The sequence below is a fragment of the Theobroma umbraticum genome, unplaced genomic scaffold (assembly GCF_002168275.2).
Source record: "Theobroma umbraticum cultivar Fairchild unplaced genomic scaffold, ASM216827v3 scaffold_130.0, whole genome shotgun sequence".
In the NCBI taxonomy this organism is placed as follows: Eukaryota; Viridiplantae; Streptophyta; class Magnoliopsida; order Malvales; family Malvaceae; genus Theobroma; species Theobroma umbraticum.
In genome coordinates, this window is record NW_018397264.1 from 3174056 (window position 1) to 3187906 (window position 13851).

The window sequence follows — 13851 nt, forward strand, 5'->3', positions numbered from 1 at the left end:
CCATCAAATTAAACTGTGGTTAGAAAGTCCCTACAATTCTACCTCCAAGAAGAGGTTATATATGGACAACATTATCCTTATCTTATTCTTGTAAAAAGAACATTTATTGACCTTTTATGTCTATTGAAAATACAGCTCATACAATTAAAAGAAATGAGTCACTTAAATGAGACATACCCTTATTACTTTTTGTTGTACAATGAAGACTATTACAGGTCAAACATAAGATTTGTAACAACCCCGACCCACCCTTACCACTTGAGCCTTTTTGTGCCTACTACCTTTCAAGGTGCACAACCTGGGACTAAAGGTGAGTGTCTCAGTAAAGGTACCTCAGCTGAAGGGGTCAAACGAGCTTTTACTAAATTCTGCTGCAACTTAGCACTTAGGTAAAGGCGTTGCCCAAGAAAAGGTAAAAACAAAAGTATGCCTTAATATACAATTTAAAGTAAATAATTACATCATATGCACATGCTTTTCAAGTTACCAAATGCTAAAAAGAAAATAACAAAGGATGCAAGGAGCTTTTATTAGATTCTGCTCCATTTTAGAACTTTGGTTAATAACAACTATTGCAACCAGATAAGCACAGTAGCCTTACAGCAACATTTAGTAATCCAATAAATGGATATGAAGAAAGCATTGACTTCATTTTCTTCCTCTTCTGAGCCATTGACTTGTAAAAGGAAAGCATTCTTTGCAGAACCTATGAATAAAAACAGAAATCCATGAAACGCATTTCATATTTCAGTGTGATTAAAACAAAAATAAAAAATAAAAGCCTCAATGTCCAGCCTTATGCAATTAACATTCAGGAAGGAAACAAGTACTTATGAGAAATGAAAATGCAACTGATTCATCAAACATGTACCACCAAAAATCAAAAAGACAGGAAACTAAACTTGAAATTCATACAAGTGTCAGATCTGAGTCTCTAACTTGTCCAGTGTCTATGTTAATCAGATTTACGTGCAAGTGTCAATGCACATATGTATCTTCTACCATCTAAGAGTGTGTGCCGCGTGTTTAAAAGAAAGAACGCAAATACGAAGTAGACAAAGCTTCTCCCCTCCTCCCCTCCTCCTCCCCCCCCCCCCCCCCCTCTCACTCTATGCACATGTCAAACCCACAGCTAAGCTTTTCTATGAATCCTGTTTCAATTAAAATTCTAAGTATTATACTAACAAATCATATCATTTAGTATATTGTTGAAATCTTAAATCCTGCATGCATAGAGGTGTCAAAGAGAAAGAAGTTGGAAATGCAAACATGAAGTAGACAAAAGCGACAATATGATAAACATCCAAGTTTACAATTAGAAAATTTTCAAGAAGTATTTTCTGATTGTTTGCATAGCTCCCTCTCTCCTTTCCCCCTCTCCTAAGTGGACTACTTCCACATCTAAGCTATTAGTTATCCTTTTAAGTTAGAATTGCAAAATCTACTCCCAATTATTAAAATCCTAATCCAGAAATAGTATATTTGAATAAATCACTCAAATCCTTATACATTTAAAGGAAGGCAGCGAGGAAATGCAACTAAGTAACAAAGCTGAAATGGATAGTGACACTCCTCAAGCGTGCAATTAGAAAATTCAGAAGATCGAATGAGTGCCTGGCATATAAATCTTCTTCAAGGGGTAATTTTTTTTTTTGGGGGGGAGGGGGGTTTATTTCTGGAATATAACTTGAGTGATGAGGAAAATTCTATTTTTAAGAGGCAAAACTAAACCAGAGCAACTAAAGTTTCATGGAAAAGAAAAACAATAAGTACATTACATTCAGAAGACAAGAAGACTGCCATGACTAATTACAACCAACAACATCACTTGCAATTCAAAGATTTGCAGCAAAGCAGCATGAGAATAGAAATAATAAACTGGAAAGTTAACTGCTTGGAAAGAAGATCTTAGTATCCATGGAATGAAGATATGACAATCTCTATACTAATGAGGGTTAAATCCACAAATCGCTTCAAGGTTGGGAACAAGTCCACTATATGCCAAGACATGCAGTTTAAATTACTTGTCAAACTGAAAAGAGATCAAAAGGAGGAAATTCTTGATGAGGTCTCTAAGTAAAAGTGCAGGAGTAAAAGGAACACTATGAACACAAAGCAAGCAAAAACAATAGAGAGGTCACATAGCGGCCTCTTGCTTCAGACAATAACATTGCTCATTCTTCAAAACCACAAAGTGCCTAGGTTAAGCTTCAAATTCATTTTAGCCCTCCTTTGATATCCAATCTCAAGTGAATAAACCATGTTTGAGTTCTAAACCCTACCTAACTCCTTCCATATCCCTAAACCTACAATTGATAATTTTATAATCCTAGCTCACCATAAATCCGGGCAGAGTTTTTAAAAAATATTACAGATGCCTCAGGATGAGATGAATTATTGCATTGGGAAGGGGAAACAAAAATAACACATTAATTTTTTGAGAGAGTGAGCTTACCTCTGCCGTGGTGTGCTCCCTACATGCCTCTTTCCAGGTTGTGATGAATGTCTTCATCGAGTTATCAGAGAGAGAAATATCAGCTTCATCTAAATTACTAGACTCTTTGTCCTTATTGCCATTTTCATTTGGAACAACATCTTGCTCCTCCCCATCTCTTCTGCTCAACTTAGGTGGTCTAGAGACGGAAGGACTGGGACAACCAATTTTTCTTTTCCTTTTGAATGACCCAGTACAGTCGTTGTGCCTTGAACTACCAGTAGAAGGAGAAGGTTTACTCATTCCATCCTTCAACCCAAGCCGTGTCAACTCTTCTGTTGCAGAGGGGTAAGGACAACTACTAACCCGATCAGAGCTATTAATTGTTTGTGATGCCAACTTGGAATTGTTGCCTTCGTCGTTGTCATTCTTTTCATCTTCATGTGCAGAATCATTGCTATCCTCCTCTTCTGAGCTTGATAAATCAAATCGTATATGCTTGCCAGAAAAATCCTTGTGTACTGAGATAAATGACTCAACTTGTTGCGACATGTTGACATAACGCTGTTTTAGTTTCAGTCCCTTCAAACGGTTTTTTAGCTTCAGTCCTTTTTGGCATTTCTTTATCTTAAAATCTTTCTCTCTTTTGGCCTTCGTTATAAAACTAGTATGCATCCTATGATCAGAATAATAACAATTTCAATATACTATAATATCAGATTTTCTGTCAAACTAAAATGTGGTCACTGAAGATATTGATTCCTTCAATTGGGTACCAAATCTATACAAGTATGTATAACCGCCAATGTGACACTATAAGAAGATGCTTTAGGCAGTCAAAAGTTGACTTCATAAGATAATGCCTTCACATGAATGGTGTTGATACACAATTAAGTCTTAGAACAAAATTATAGAATATTAAATAGAAAGTGCAAAGAACCTAACTATGTAACAAATCACCAAATTATATGACATACAGAGAGTGAAAAGAAAACAAACCATGTAATATATAACCAAATCATAGGATATCATATGGAAAGTGCAAAGAAAATAAACCATGTAAGCATGTAACATATAAATCTTTAGCTTTTAATGCCAAATGAGGAAATTTTTTAAAGTGTAATAGATTTTCCTAGGCCATGCTGATAAAAGGCTAACTCCGTTACTGTTAAGGACTAGGAGTTATAAATTATTTTATACTACACTAATCAAAGTTTTACCAGGTCATAATTATCAACAATGCGCCTTGGAACCAACAACCAAGAAATTAGAGGCTGTAATTTATGAGCAGTATTCACTGATTTGTGACAAATTCATGATACATCCCTGTAAAGCATGTAACACAATCAATATAAGCCACGGCTCCTGAGAACAGTTTTATGCAGCTCTCAAGGCATTAGTTTCTATCAGTGTATGAGACTTTTTGCACTAAAAGTTAGTAGAAAGATATGCAATACGTACGTCAAGTTTCGAATATGCACACCAAGCTTTTCCTTGCTCGTGATAGCTTGCTTGTCAGCAACAAAATCCAGAAACTCATCAATAATAATTTCTTGATTTTCATGACTGTCCATGTATTCATGAAGGTGAGCAATTATGTCCTCACTTGTCATTTTAAAAACTTCTGTACTATTGGAGTTTAGTAGAAAGTAGCGCAAGACGAGTGGATGATGGAGCAAAGGGCCAAGGTCCAGGCTTTTAAATGTCTTAACACCCTCATTCTCACATATTGCCATCTCCAACTCATATAACGTAGTAATATGCCTTACTCCAACAAAACATTGAATAAATGCATTAACCTAAACAATAGACAGAGAAAAAAGTAAGAAATTAGAAGAAAAGGAATGAAGGAAATAATCATTATTGTTCAAACAATAATTTGGTCTCCATTTGCAGGACGGTGGAAATTTTCAATTTATCTGCTACGTGTGAAAAGCTCTTTCAATGCGGCTAGAGATATGACCTGCCTGTTCCCTTCTCCCCAAAATGGAAAACTAACAAACTTTTTGTTATCAAAGTTTTTAATTCCATGCAACTCCAAACTTTTACTGTAATAAATATCTTCAACTCTCAAAAGTAAAATAAATAAATAAATAAGTCCTACTCTTCCCCTATGGCTCTGTTAGTTGTCGCTTTTACTACTTGCTTTTCTCTAATTGCTAGTAGCTTGCTAGTAAAGAAAAATCAAATTCTTAATTGATTAAAAATTAAAACTTGACTAAGTAAGTAAAATATAGTACCATTTCTAACATAGCTATTCTTATATAAAAGTAAAATCATGCATTTCATTCTCCAAAAAGTTTTAACATTTTAACTTTCGATTCTTCAAAAAAGTTATTTGCTTTGTGATTTAAACATGTTCTCTCTTTCGCAGAGGCAGAGACAAAATGCAAGTAGCAAAAGAAACAATCCCCAATCCTCAAAAAAAATACTTTCTCAGCAACATCAAACAAAGCTTTTTGAGAAAAAAAAATACACATCCAGTTGCTCGCTCTTCTACCTCAAGGATTTCAATATCCATTAACGGCTAAATTGCAACAAACGTAAAAATATTGTTGTGTAATTACCCTTCCTTCAATGGTCATAATCTTTTGAAGAGATGGAATCCCATGCATATCCAATCCCAACGAGCTCCATGAATCAACCTGCAGCGCCACCAGGGCAGCCTGTGAAACTTTCCACGCCGTAACATTCTTTCCGGAAGCAATAAGCTCGCGCCAAGCCTGCATCACGGCCTGGTCGGCTCTTTCACGAACATCCTTCGGGACTTGGCCAGAGGCGGTGGTGTCTCTCTGGTTCCGAGGCTGATTGTAGCTGCTGCTGGAATAGAGTTCCTGTTGTTTTTGTTGTTGGCTAGGGATGTTAGGGTTTTGAGGAAGGAAATTATTGGGGTTTTGGAAGAAGAAATTATTTGGGTTTTGTTGAAGAGGGAAATTTGGTTGGATTTGGGTTGTCAGGGCTTCGATGAATTGAAGAACGTTGGGGTCTTGGAGAGCCAAATTGGGATTTAGAGGTTGAAATTGTGGCTGATGTGGACGACGGCCGCCCGGAGGGCGGAAGGGACGGTGGCCCTGGTGGCGACCGCGCATCTTGGAGGGAAAGAAGGAAGTGATGTTTAAGGGAGGGTTTAGGAGTACAAGGTAAGGTATTTATTGTGAGGCTTTATTTGAATTTTTCACATTTTTCCTTTTGTATTTCTAATTTCTCGTTTTGTACAAATTGACCCTTTTAATGATAAAATTTTACAGCATAATCCATAAATATCCATTCTCTTGTTAAATTGACAACAGTATATTTAAAATATTAAAAGTTGGATGGGTCATTATCTAAATAACTTTATAAGAAGGTCACAAAATATAAACATATATCATATAATAGAAGTGCCCCGTCAATTTTCCAAAACTTCCATATATGGGGACTAAACGCAAAACAAACCCACCCAGGCACCCACCAAACCCTTCACTGCTGCAATTTATTTCTGCCGTTGTTTACTCCCTTCGTTGCATCAATCTCAAAACTTGAAAATAAATTCTAAGTAATGGTGATGAAATGAAGCAAATTATGACTTGGGTTTGTGCAATTTAAAGCAGGTAGACTTGGGTTTCTGTGTGTTGACAATGATTTTTAAACTGGGTCTTCAACCTAACGCTTATACCATGAATACTCTTCTTCTTGGAATTTGCAACGAAAGTAAGATGAATGAAGCCTTGGAATTGTTTCAGAAAGTAGTGGAGAATGGATATTCATGTGATCAATGCACGTACAGTATTATTATCAGGGGGCTTTGCAGATCGGGGCAAACTTGTCTTGCCCTTGATATTCTGACAGAGATGAATGAAAATAGAAGTTTCAAACCTGATGTAGTATGTTACGGGACAATTATTGATGGCTTTTGTAAAGAGAGAAGCATAGAAGATGCCTTGATTATCTTTCAAGATATGCTAGATAGGAGTATTGAGCCCAATGCTACTATATATGCTACATTAATTCATGGATTATGTAGCACTGGAAAGTGGGATGAAGCAAAAAGATTGTTGACTGACATGGTTAAAATTGGAATTTCTCCAAATGTACACACCTTCACTTCTCTAATTGACTCTCTCTCTCTCTACAAGGATGTGAACATCAAAGAAGCAACTTCTTTATTCAATTTAATGACTCGAAGAGGTATAAAGCTGAATGTTGTAACTCATAATATGGTGATAGATATTTTATGCAAAGAAGGGAAGATAGTAAAGGCATTAGACATTTGGGAATTGATGACTCACAATGGCTTGAAACCAGATGTCATCACCTACAACTCTTTAATTCGAGGATTTTGTTTTTCAGGCTTATGGAAAGAAGCAGCAAGCTTGTTTCACAGAATGATGGATGAAGGAATTCATCCCTTTGTAGTAACTTTCAGCTCTTTAATTGATGCTTTGTGCAAACAAAAGAGAGTGAAAGAAGCCCTTACAATGTTGGAGCTAATGAGTGAAAGAGGTGTAAAAGCTGATGTTATCACCTACAGCTCTTTAATATATGGATTTTGCCTTTCAGGCCAATGGAAAGAGGCAGCAAGCTTCTTCCACAGACAGATGGATGAAGGGATCCATCCCAATGTAGTAACTTTCAACTCTTTAATTGATGCTTTGTGCAAACAAAGGAAAGTGAAAGAAGCCCATAGAATGTTGGAGCTAATGAGTGAAAGAGATGTAAAACCTGATGTTATCACTTACAACTCTTTAATACATGGATTTTGTCTGTCAGGCCAATGGAAAGAGGCAGAAAGCTTGTTCCACAAAATGACGGATGAAGGAATTCATCCCGATGTAGTAACTTTCAACTCTTTAATTGATGCTTTGTGCAAACAAAATAGAGTGAAAGAAGCCTTTACAATGTTGGAACAAATGAGTGAAAGAGGTGTAAAACCTGATGTTATCACTTACAATTCTTTAATACATGGATTGTGCCGTTCAGGTCAATGGAAAGAAGCAACAAACTTTTTAAGTGGAATGGCCTGCCAAGGTATGTGTCCAGATAAAAGTACTTTAAACTTTATGTTGGATGCTTTTTGTAAACAAGGAATGATGGAGGAAGCTGAAGCAGTACTTGAGTTAATGAATAAAAAAGACGTAAAGCCTGATGAGATTACTTACGGAACAATGATTATTGGATATTGTTTGCAAGGTGAAATGGATAAGGCAAAGGATGTCTTTGACCTGATGATAGCAAAGGGTTTTTCACCAAGTCTGGGGACTTATAAAATGCTGGTCAATGCATATTCAAAGATAAAAGCGGAAAGATGAGGCTCTGAGGCTCATTGATGAAATTCGCCAGAAGGGAATGATGCCTGATACTACAACACAAAATGCTAAGAGGCATGACCAAGGTATGAAGGCAGTGTTGGCCAAGTGAAAATTCCTTTAACCTTTAAATTCTTTATTGTGACTGTTTCATTAGGTGGTTGTCTTAATGCAACTTTGATGTCTATCAAAACTGGAGAGAATGCTTGGTAATGCCAAAATTTGAAATAGTTAGTGATTTCGGCAATGTCGACTTGAATAGCAATGTGTGGTCTATCATCTTAGACAGACCTATTATTGGAAGGATGGATCATTTAATTTCCTTCACAAGATTGACCTGACCGCTTAAATGTTGCAATAGACAGCTATTCTGCAGTAATGTATTTTCTTAATTTTTCTTTCCTAATTTGTGCTGTAAGTAATACAATCTCCTGCAAGAAGGGAAAGATATTGTTTTGTATTCTATAAACTGTATTCAGAGACAATTCGAATTGACCTAAATCCTTTTTATGTGAAGCTGGTTCACGATTAAAACTAATGGAACTCTCTTTTTCCTTTTAGGGAAAATAAACTTTTAGTGATGAAGCATTGTGGAGCTTTTTTGTTCTAAAAGATAGTTTGACATTATTATTATTATTATTATTTGGCATCTTCAAGCGCGAGATTAGTGGTAGCTGATTCTTACTGTTCATATTCTTCCTTTTCCTTTCCAATTGTGTGTTTATTTTTCAATTTATTCCTATTTGTCAGTTACAATCAACCTATTCTTACAGTCAGTATCCAGAAAAAGTGATTTTCCTTACATTGGTTATGTTGTTAAGGCGGGGAAGGATAAATCTGGTGGGGAGATATATTTTTATGAGACCCTGAATACAAATGCAAATTTCAATGTTTCACAGTGATGCACTCCTATTTCCATCTTCTATCCAAACGGATGCCAGAGCTAGGAAGCTCAAGATGCCAGAGGAAGTTGGGTTAAAGCATGTGTTGATGGAAATATAGAACATGGTAAGCTGAGAGATTAACTGATACTCAATTGAATGAAGACACAATTGATAAGAAGGCACCATAGCAATAGCATGATGCTGGACTAGTGGAGCATGAGCATTAGGAGGATGGTAACTGATTCCCCACTGCACGGTTGTTCAATTAGTTGGGTAATCCAATGCTAACTTGCCTCCTTAATGTCATGATGTCATGAGTTCCTTTAATAATCCCAAGAGGAATATGCAGCAGAGTCTGGGGTTTCATCATATTTTTAACGATCACCTGCACACCCACATTACTTGCCAAGTATTGTCAGTGTGTTTGCCCTTGTGGGAGAGAAAGGGTTCTTCTAAACATGGCAACCGCTTAGCTCACTTGGCATTTGGAAGATCTCAGAAGGAGATTATTGCTTGAGGAGATGAAACTGTCAATTTTATTTTATTTTTTTTGTATTTGACTTATTTGCTGGAGGCAATGAAACTGTAATTTTTTATTTTTTCTATTCTTCTTTTGGGATTATAGCTTGCATGATTTTTGTGATATCTGCCATGACAGTATTAGTTCTTCTATTTGGCCACAGCAGATTATTCATTTTAGTGATGACATACATAGGAGTATGGTCTTTCTTTTTTCTTGAGCATGGTGCTCTTGGTTTCTTCAATTATAGGGCATATTCTGCAGATCTTGATTATGAATTTCCATCAAATGGTAAACAGAATATATGCTATGCTGTTCTGCATTGTTTATTGCATTTCAGTTAGGTAATTCTTCAAATTCGCAGCAGCTCAAGCAAAGTTGGTAAATGCCAAATGAGTAAACTTGCTATGAATCAGTTGGAGGTAAACCTTCAATATTGTAATATTATTAACAAGACAAGTTATCAATTCAAAGGTAACATGAAGTAGATCATATGGAGAACAAATTTCTCATTGATCAGCTACAGTACATGCTCTTGGTGGCAATGGATAAAGATTCCCTGGTAAATTCCTCAATGTTCAATGCTTTGCTCTGGAAAGGAGTGCTTGAACTATTTTCTCCCTCTTTTGAGTTTTAACCCATCAAAAGTATGGGTGGCGTTATGTCTAAGGAGCACCTCACAGCAACAATGGCAATAAAGCCACCATACAAGTTCAAAAGAACATATTGACAACAAGAAAGATCAGCATTGGAAGCGGTAAGAGTATATTTGATGAAGAAACCATGTGCACAACCTTCCCCTCGGCCCCATCTTCATTGAATGGAGGTGTAAATGGACCCTCTGATCTCTTTGCCCTGCATTTCCAATGTGATCAATTCTTTAAGAGATTAGGATCTAATAACAAGGTGTCATACATACAAAATGAAAATGCATTCAGCATAATGTTAAAAACATCACATGGATGCGAAGAGATCATACAACTTTAGTTAAATCAATAGATATAGCTTTATAATGGTTGTACTTTCAGTTTACGGTAAAAATGAGAGAGAAAATACCTTTGAGAATTTGGGCAGAAAATGATTTGATAATCATAGGCCTTGCAAGTGAAAGTGCTGGTACCATCATCAAAAGCATAGCTGTAAGCCCTTGGGCAAGCCCGCTTGAAAATAGTTGAATAGAAGGAAGGCCTGCATGTTGTTGGGTTGGCGAATTCCCCACTGCAGCAGTATTGGTCCAGCCTAAATGCTTCACATGCACTCTTGCATGCAACTACTCGGCCTGCAGCACCTCCATCCCCTCCCACCACTTGTAGTTCTTTCGGGCAACCTGTTTCTCAGTACCAAATAGACTAATAAGGGTCCAGATTTTATTGGCCAAATATTTTGTTGGAAATATTTAGCATCTCATGTCAGTAGGTGAAGATTTTATTGGCTTAAACATCTTTTAATGGAAGCGAGTCTTACCCATATTGAGATCAGAAGCACAGCCTGTGGCATTACATGCACCATAAACTCCATGAGGTGCAGCAACCAGAGGCAAGTTATAACCATCTACAAGGCTAACATCGTAAAAATCCTGGTCATTTCCTTCACCAAGGGTTATTTCAAATAGAGATGCAGGTGGAGTAGCACCATTGCCATCACATTCTAGCCTTCCCCCGCAGTCACCCGTCTGACAAAAGCCAGCTCCCAACGCATCAAACGAGCAACCTGTCCTGCCCCAAATCCGACCTGACCATCCTGGAACTGATGGGATCCTAACACTTTGCCCTGAATCCAACTCGAATCCTGTCGTCGGAAGCGGTGGAGTCCCTGAACCAGCAAGTGTTCCGGGCCATATTGTGTAAGGGCAGTTGTTTGTTATTGTGAAAGTGCAAGAATGAGAGCTGTAAAAGAACAATGGAAGGAAACTAAGGAAAACACCGAGAAACATGAGGCAAGCAAAGACTCTACCAATAACTTTTGTCTTCCCTGTTCAAGAGAAAGGGTTCCCATCATTAAATATACTCATGTTTTAGGTTGCAGATTCTGAAAGGGAGGGAATCATGCCATAGGAGGGATATACAAGAAAGGCTAAAGGGCTACGACTACGTTGCTTTGCTGATATTCTACTTAATTAGCCGCAAGATTGCCTTTTTTGGGTTTAGGATTTCTTTTTGTCTGGAGGTGACCTGGCCTTTTTAAGAAGCAATTCCTTGCTTTTGTTGCTTGTGCAGGACATACCTTGAGAAACGCATTTATGTATTACGTACAGAAATCCCCCTTAATGAGAATAAAATCATTGGAAGACTTTCTGCCTTCGTGAACTCTGATGGCTATATCATACATACACCTATCTTTGCCAATAAAGCATTGGGTCATTTGTGCTACCAATTTAAGTAGGTAAAGAAATACTAACTAAAAGTATAAAAAAGAAATGAAAGATTTTAGGTTTCTGAGTTGTGACAATGGGGTTACTGGTGGTTTGGGTGCTGCCGAGTTATGGGTGGTGGCTTAACCGAAACACATAAATAGGAAAGGTGCCATGTTCCAGTTCTCTTCAACATTGTACTTTAGATTGCGAGTAACGTAAGCTAAAAGAAAAGAAAACAGTTGATGAAACGACAACGAAGTTTTGCGTTTTGAAACGTGGCCAACTGAAAGTAAAGATAAGAACCCTTTAAAACGTCCGCTACCGCCATAGTTTATTAGTGTCATTTAGGCTGCTGCTGCTACCCTCACCCACTGCAAGAGATCAGCGACCGGCGACTGGTGAGTCCCATTTGACTTATTTTTAGGCCATTTTAGACCTGGGTTTTGAGTTAACTTTAACACTTTGTATAAAAGTCCACGGTTTGTTCCAAAATTGTGAATGGAATCATAAACTTTTCTCTCTCTCTCTCTCTCCATGAAATTACAGGTGGGTTTTCTTTTGATAGTATATTTGAAAGATGAAATTTTGTTGAAAATAAAAATCTGTGGATTATCCAAATTAGCCTTTTGTTATAAGCTGAATGAAGTCGTTTGATAAGATTGTTTGTTATAAAGCAGGGAAAGAAAAAGATAATGGTGGAATTTAAGAACAGGTACATGGTAATGGAGGTCTTTCTGGATCCAAATAAAGAAAATTTGGGAGATGACCCTATTGTAGTCACCCAATTTAACATCTCAAAAGCAATCAAGGATAGCATTCTTGTCAACTTTGGTGAATGCGGTCTAGCTTCTTCGCTTGGATCCTTCCAAGGTATAACATAAACCATGGTGCCTGTTCTTTTCTAGCTTGTTTTTCCCTTTATTTCTAAATGGAATTTCTTGCTTCTAATAATCTTTGCCTCTTTTTTTTTTTTTGGGTGTAGTTAAATATGTCAATCCTATTACAAAGCTGTGTGTTATCAGAGCATCAAGAGAGGACTACCAAAAAATTTGGTCTGCAATAAGCTTGGTTAGGAGTATTGGAAGTTGCCCTGTGCTATTCAACTTACTGGATCTTAGTGGTAAGTTAGAAAAGCAACTGTAATTATGAAACCTAAATGGCATGTTAGTAATGATTTTGGTGTTATTAGAAAGAATCTTTTTTGTTTTTATTTATGTCTTCCAAGCTTGAAGTTCATGTTTGTTAAACTATAAGGGGAGGTAATTTAACTTGGTACATAAAAAGTTTTAGCATGAGAAGATTTTTTAAGAGTTTTGGTTGTCTAATGTGGAGAATGATTAAGCATACAACATCTGCTTCTTAGCCTGCCACATTTCTTGTTTTACCCATGCTCTTTTTACATGATGTGTATGTTGAAATATGTTGTGTAATTCTAAGCAAAGCTAAGACTTCAACAATGTGCATAATTTAGTATGAAATTCTTGAAATGTTTAAAAAAGATCAAATGATTTATCTCTAGTTTTTTCTTTGTTCTAGGAAGTATAAAGGCCTGTAAAAATGCTGCCTTGAAGTGTGATGAATTAAAATTTGAGCAGTACAAGCTTATGGTTGGAGCACGTCTCTCAGCTGATGTTACCCAGCACATGCAGAACTGTCTTGAGAAGATCAAAATTTTGGAACACTAAAGGTGCTCAACTTGCAGTAGCTGACTACCACATGATGCTGGCATATACTAGTGCGTGCCTGAGCTCAAATTGTTTGTGTTTTGAGTGGCATACTTTTTTTCTCCATACTTAAAATATCGTTTTACCACTATCTCTAGTTGGTTCTCTTGCAATAATTATGCATAATCAGATAAGTTTGATCAGCCGTTTTACGGCTGAAGGAAGTAATTATGAGAATCCTGCTTGTATTTGGCTTTGATGCTGTACAGGTATGGACCAATGTGAACCCAGCTGGGGCAAATTTGAGTGGATTCTCTCTTGATTCATGGAGTTTGATTAAGTTCATCACCATCCTTAGGAATGAAGAGACGAAAGCTACTGACCAAAGCATTTGCTTAGAGGTGAAATTGAATTGGCTATATAGATCACTCTCATATATCCAAGTAATGCTTCTGCAGCTTGTGGAACTTTTATGTCTGTGTTCAAACAAAATAAACGTAGATGTTATTGTCTAAGCAAATCCTTTTCACCATGTAATGGCGGCATGAATAACAGGAAAAACTAGTTACTTTTTGGATAAGTGAATTTTCTGCGTTTATGTTTGGGATTTGCCCCTCCATCTTTGCAGCAATTATGTCTCAGACATGAAGCCTCTTTCTTGTTTCTTGATATTTCATTCCTAGTTTTTCTTGAGTTAACGAACTGTTCTGC

At 36.9% G+C, this 13851-nt stretch overlaps 4 protein-coding genes across 7 annotated transcripts in view; 2 read left to right on the plus strand and 2 right to left on the minus strand.

Moving 5' to 3' along the window:
• Positions 1–5572, minus strand: part of NOV (Histidine kinase-, DNA gyrase B-, and HSP90-like ATPase family protein) — a 19862-nt gene extending 14290 nt beyond the window's left edge. Inside the window, exons 1-4 of the mRNA XM_021435027.2 lie at positions 5002–5572; positions 3896–4233; positions 2456–3110; positions 602–706 (exon numbers count right to left, since the gene is read on the minus strand). Coding sequence (XP_021290702.1) covers positions 602–706; positions 2456–3110; positions 3896–4233; positions 5002–5523 — 1620 coding nt within the window. The 5' untranslated portion in view covers positions 5524–5572. The remainder of the gene's footprint in view (positions 1–601; positions 707–2455; positions 3111–3895; positions 4234–5001) is intronic.
• A 176-nt stretch (positions 5573–5748) lies between these two features.
• On the plus strand, positions 5749–8621 carry LOC149526857 (uncharacterized). Its single transcript, XM_089784409.1, is given in 4 exon segments — positions 5749–5752; positions 5990–7707; positions 7709–7805; positions 8470–8621. Coding segments are annotated over 4 exon segments (1971 nt in total).
• A 929-nt stretch (positions 8622–9550) lies between these two features.
• Positions 9551–11099, minus strand: LOC110421169 (pathogenesis-related thaumatin-like protein 3.5). The gene is made up of 3 exons (XM_021434671.1): positions 10588–11099; positions 10180–10450; positions 9551–9978 (listed from the first exon to the last, which is right to left on the minus strand). Exons 1-3 carry the CDS (start codon positions 11054–11056, stop codon positions 9837–9839), a joined length of 882 nt encoding a protein of 293 aa, XP_021290346.1. The 5' UTR covers positions 11057–11099; the 3' UTR covers positions 9551–9836.
• Positions 11100–11798: 699 nt separating this feature from the next.
• On the plus strand, positions 11799–13840 carry EMB1687 (ribonuclease P family protein / Rpp14 family protein). Of its 4 annotated transcripts, none has more exons than XR_002445673.2 (5): positions 11799–11874; positions 12151–12346; positions 12459–12596; positions 13013–13211; positions 13410–13837. XR_002445673.2 is itself a non-coding variant. In XM_021435630.2 (5 exons), the coding sequence occupies exons 2-4, from the start codon at positions 12169–12171 to the stop codon at positions 13159–13161; spliced, it is 465 nt and encodes a 154-aa protein (XP_021291305.1). In that variant the 5' UTR covers positions 11803–11874; positions 12154–12168; the 3' UTR covers positions 13162–13163; positions 13410–13839. The 4 variants fall into 4 exon arrangements, 2 of the variants coding, with proteins under 2 accessions (XP_021291305.1, XP_021291304.1); XR_002445672.2 differs by having other exon boundaries at positions 11803–11874; positions 12154–12346; XM_021435630.2 differs by having other exon boundaries at positions 11803–11874; positions 12154–12346; positions 13013–13163; positions 13410–13839.
• The last annotated feature ends 11 nt before the right edge of the window (positions 13841–13851 follow it).

Excerpts from the sequence above, each read along its gene's own strand:
- LOC110421169 (XM_021434671.1), bottom strand. The coding sequence starts at position 11,056 with ATGTTTCTCGGTGTTTTCCTTAGTTTCCTTCCATTGTTCTTTTACAGC. Across the intron at positions 10,451-10,587 it reads TGCTTCTGATCTCAATATGG|GTTGCCCGAAAGAACTACAA; the intron begins GTAAGACTCGCT and ends ACTGAGAAACAG. Across the intron at positions 9,979-10,179 it reads TTCTGCCCAAATTCTCAAAG|GGCAAAGAGATCAGAGGGTC; the intron begins GTATTTTCTCTC and ends TTGGAAATGCAG.
- EMB1687 (XM_021435629.2), top strand. The coding sequence starts at position 12,169 with ATGGTGGAATTTAAGAACAGGTACATGGTAATGGAGGTCTTTCTGGAT. Across the intron at positions 12,347-12,458 it reads TTCGCTTGGATCCTTCCAAG|TTAAATATGTCAATCCTATT; the intron begins GTATAACATAAA and ends TTTTGGGTGTAG. Across the intron at positions 12,597-13,012 it reads CAACTTACTGGATCTTAGTG|GAAGTATAAAGGCCTGTAAA; the intron begins GTAAGTTAGAAA and ends TCTTTGTTCTAG.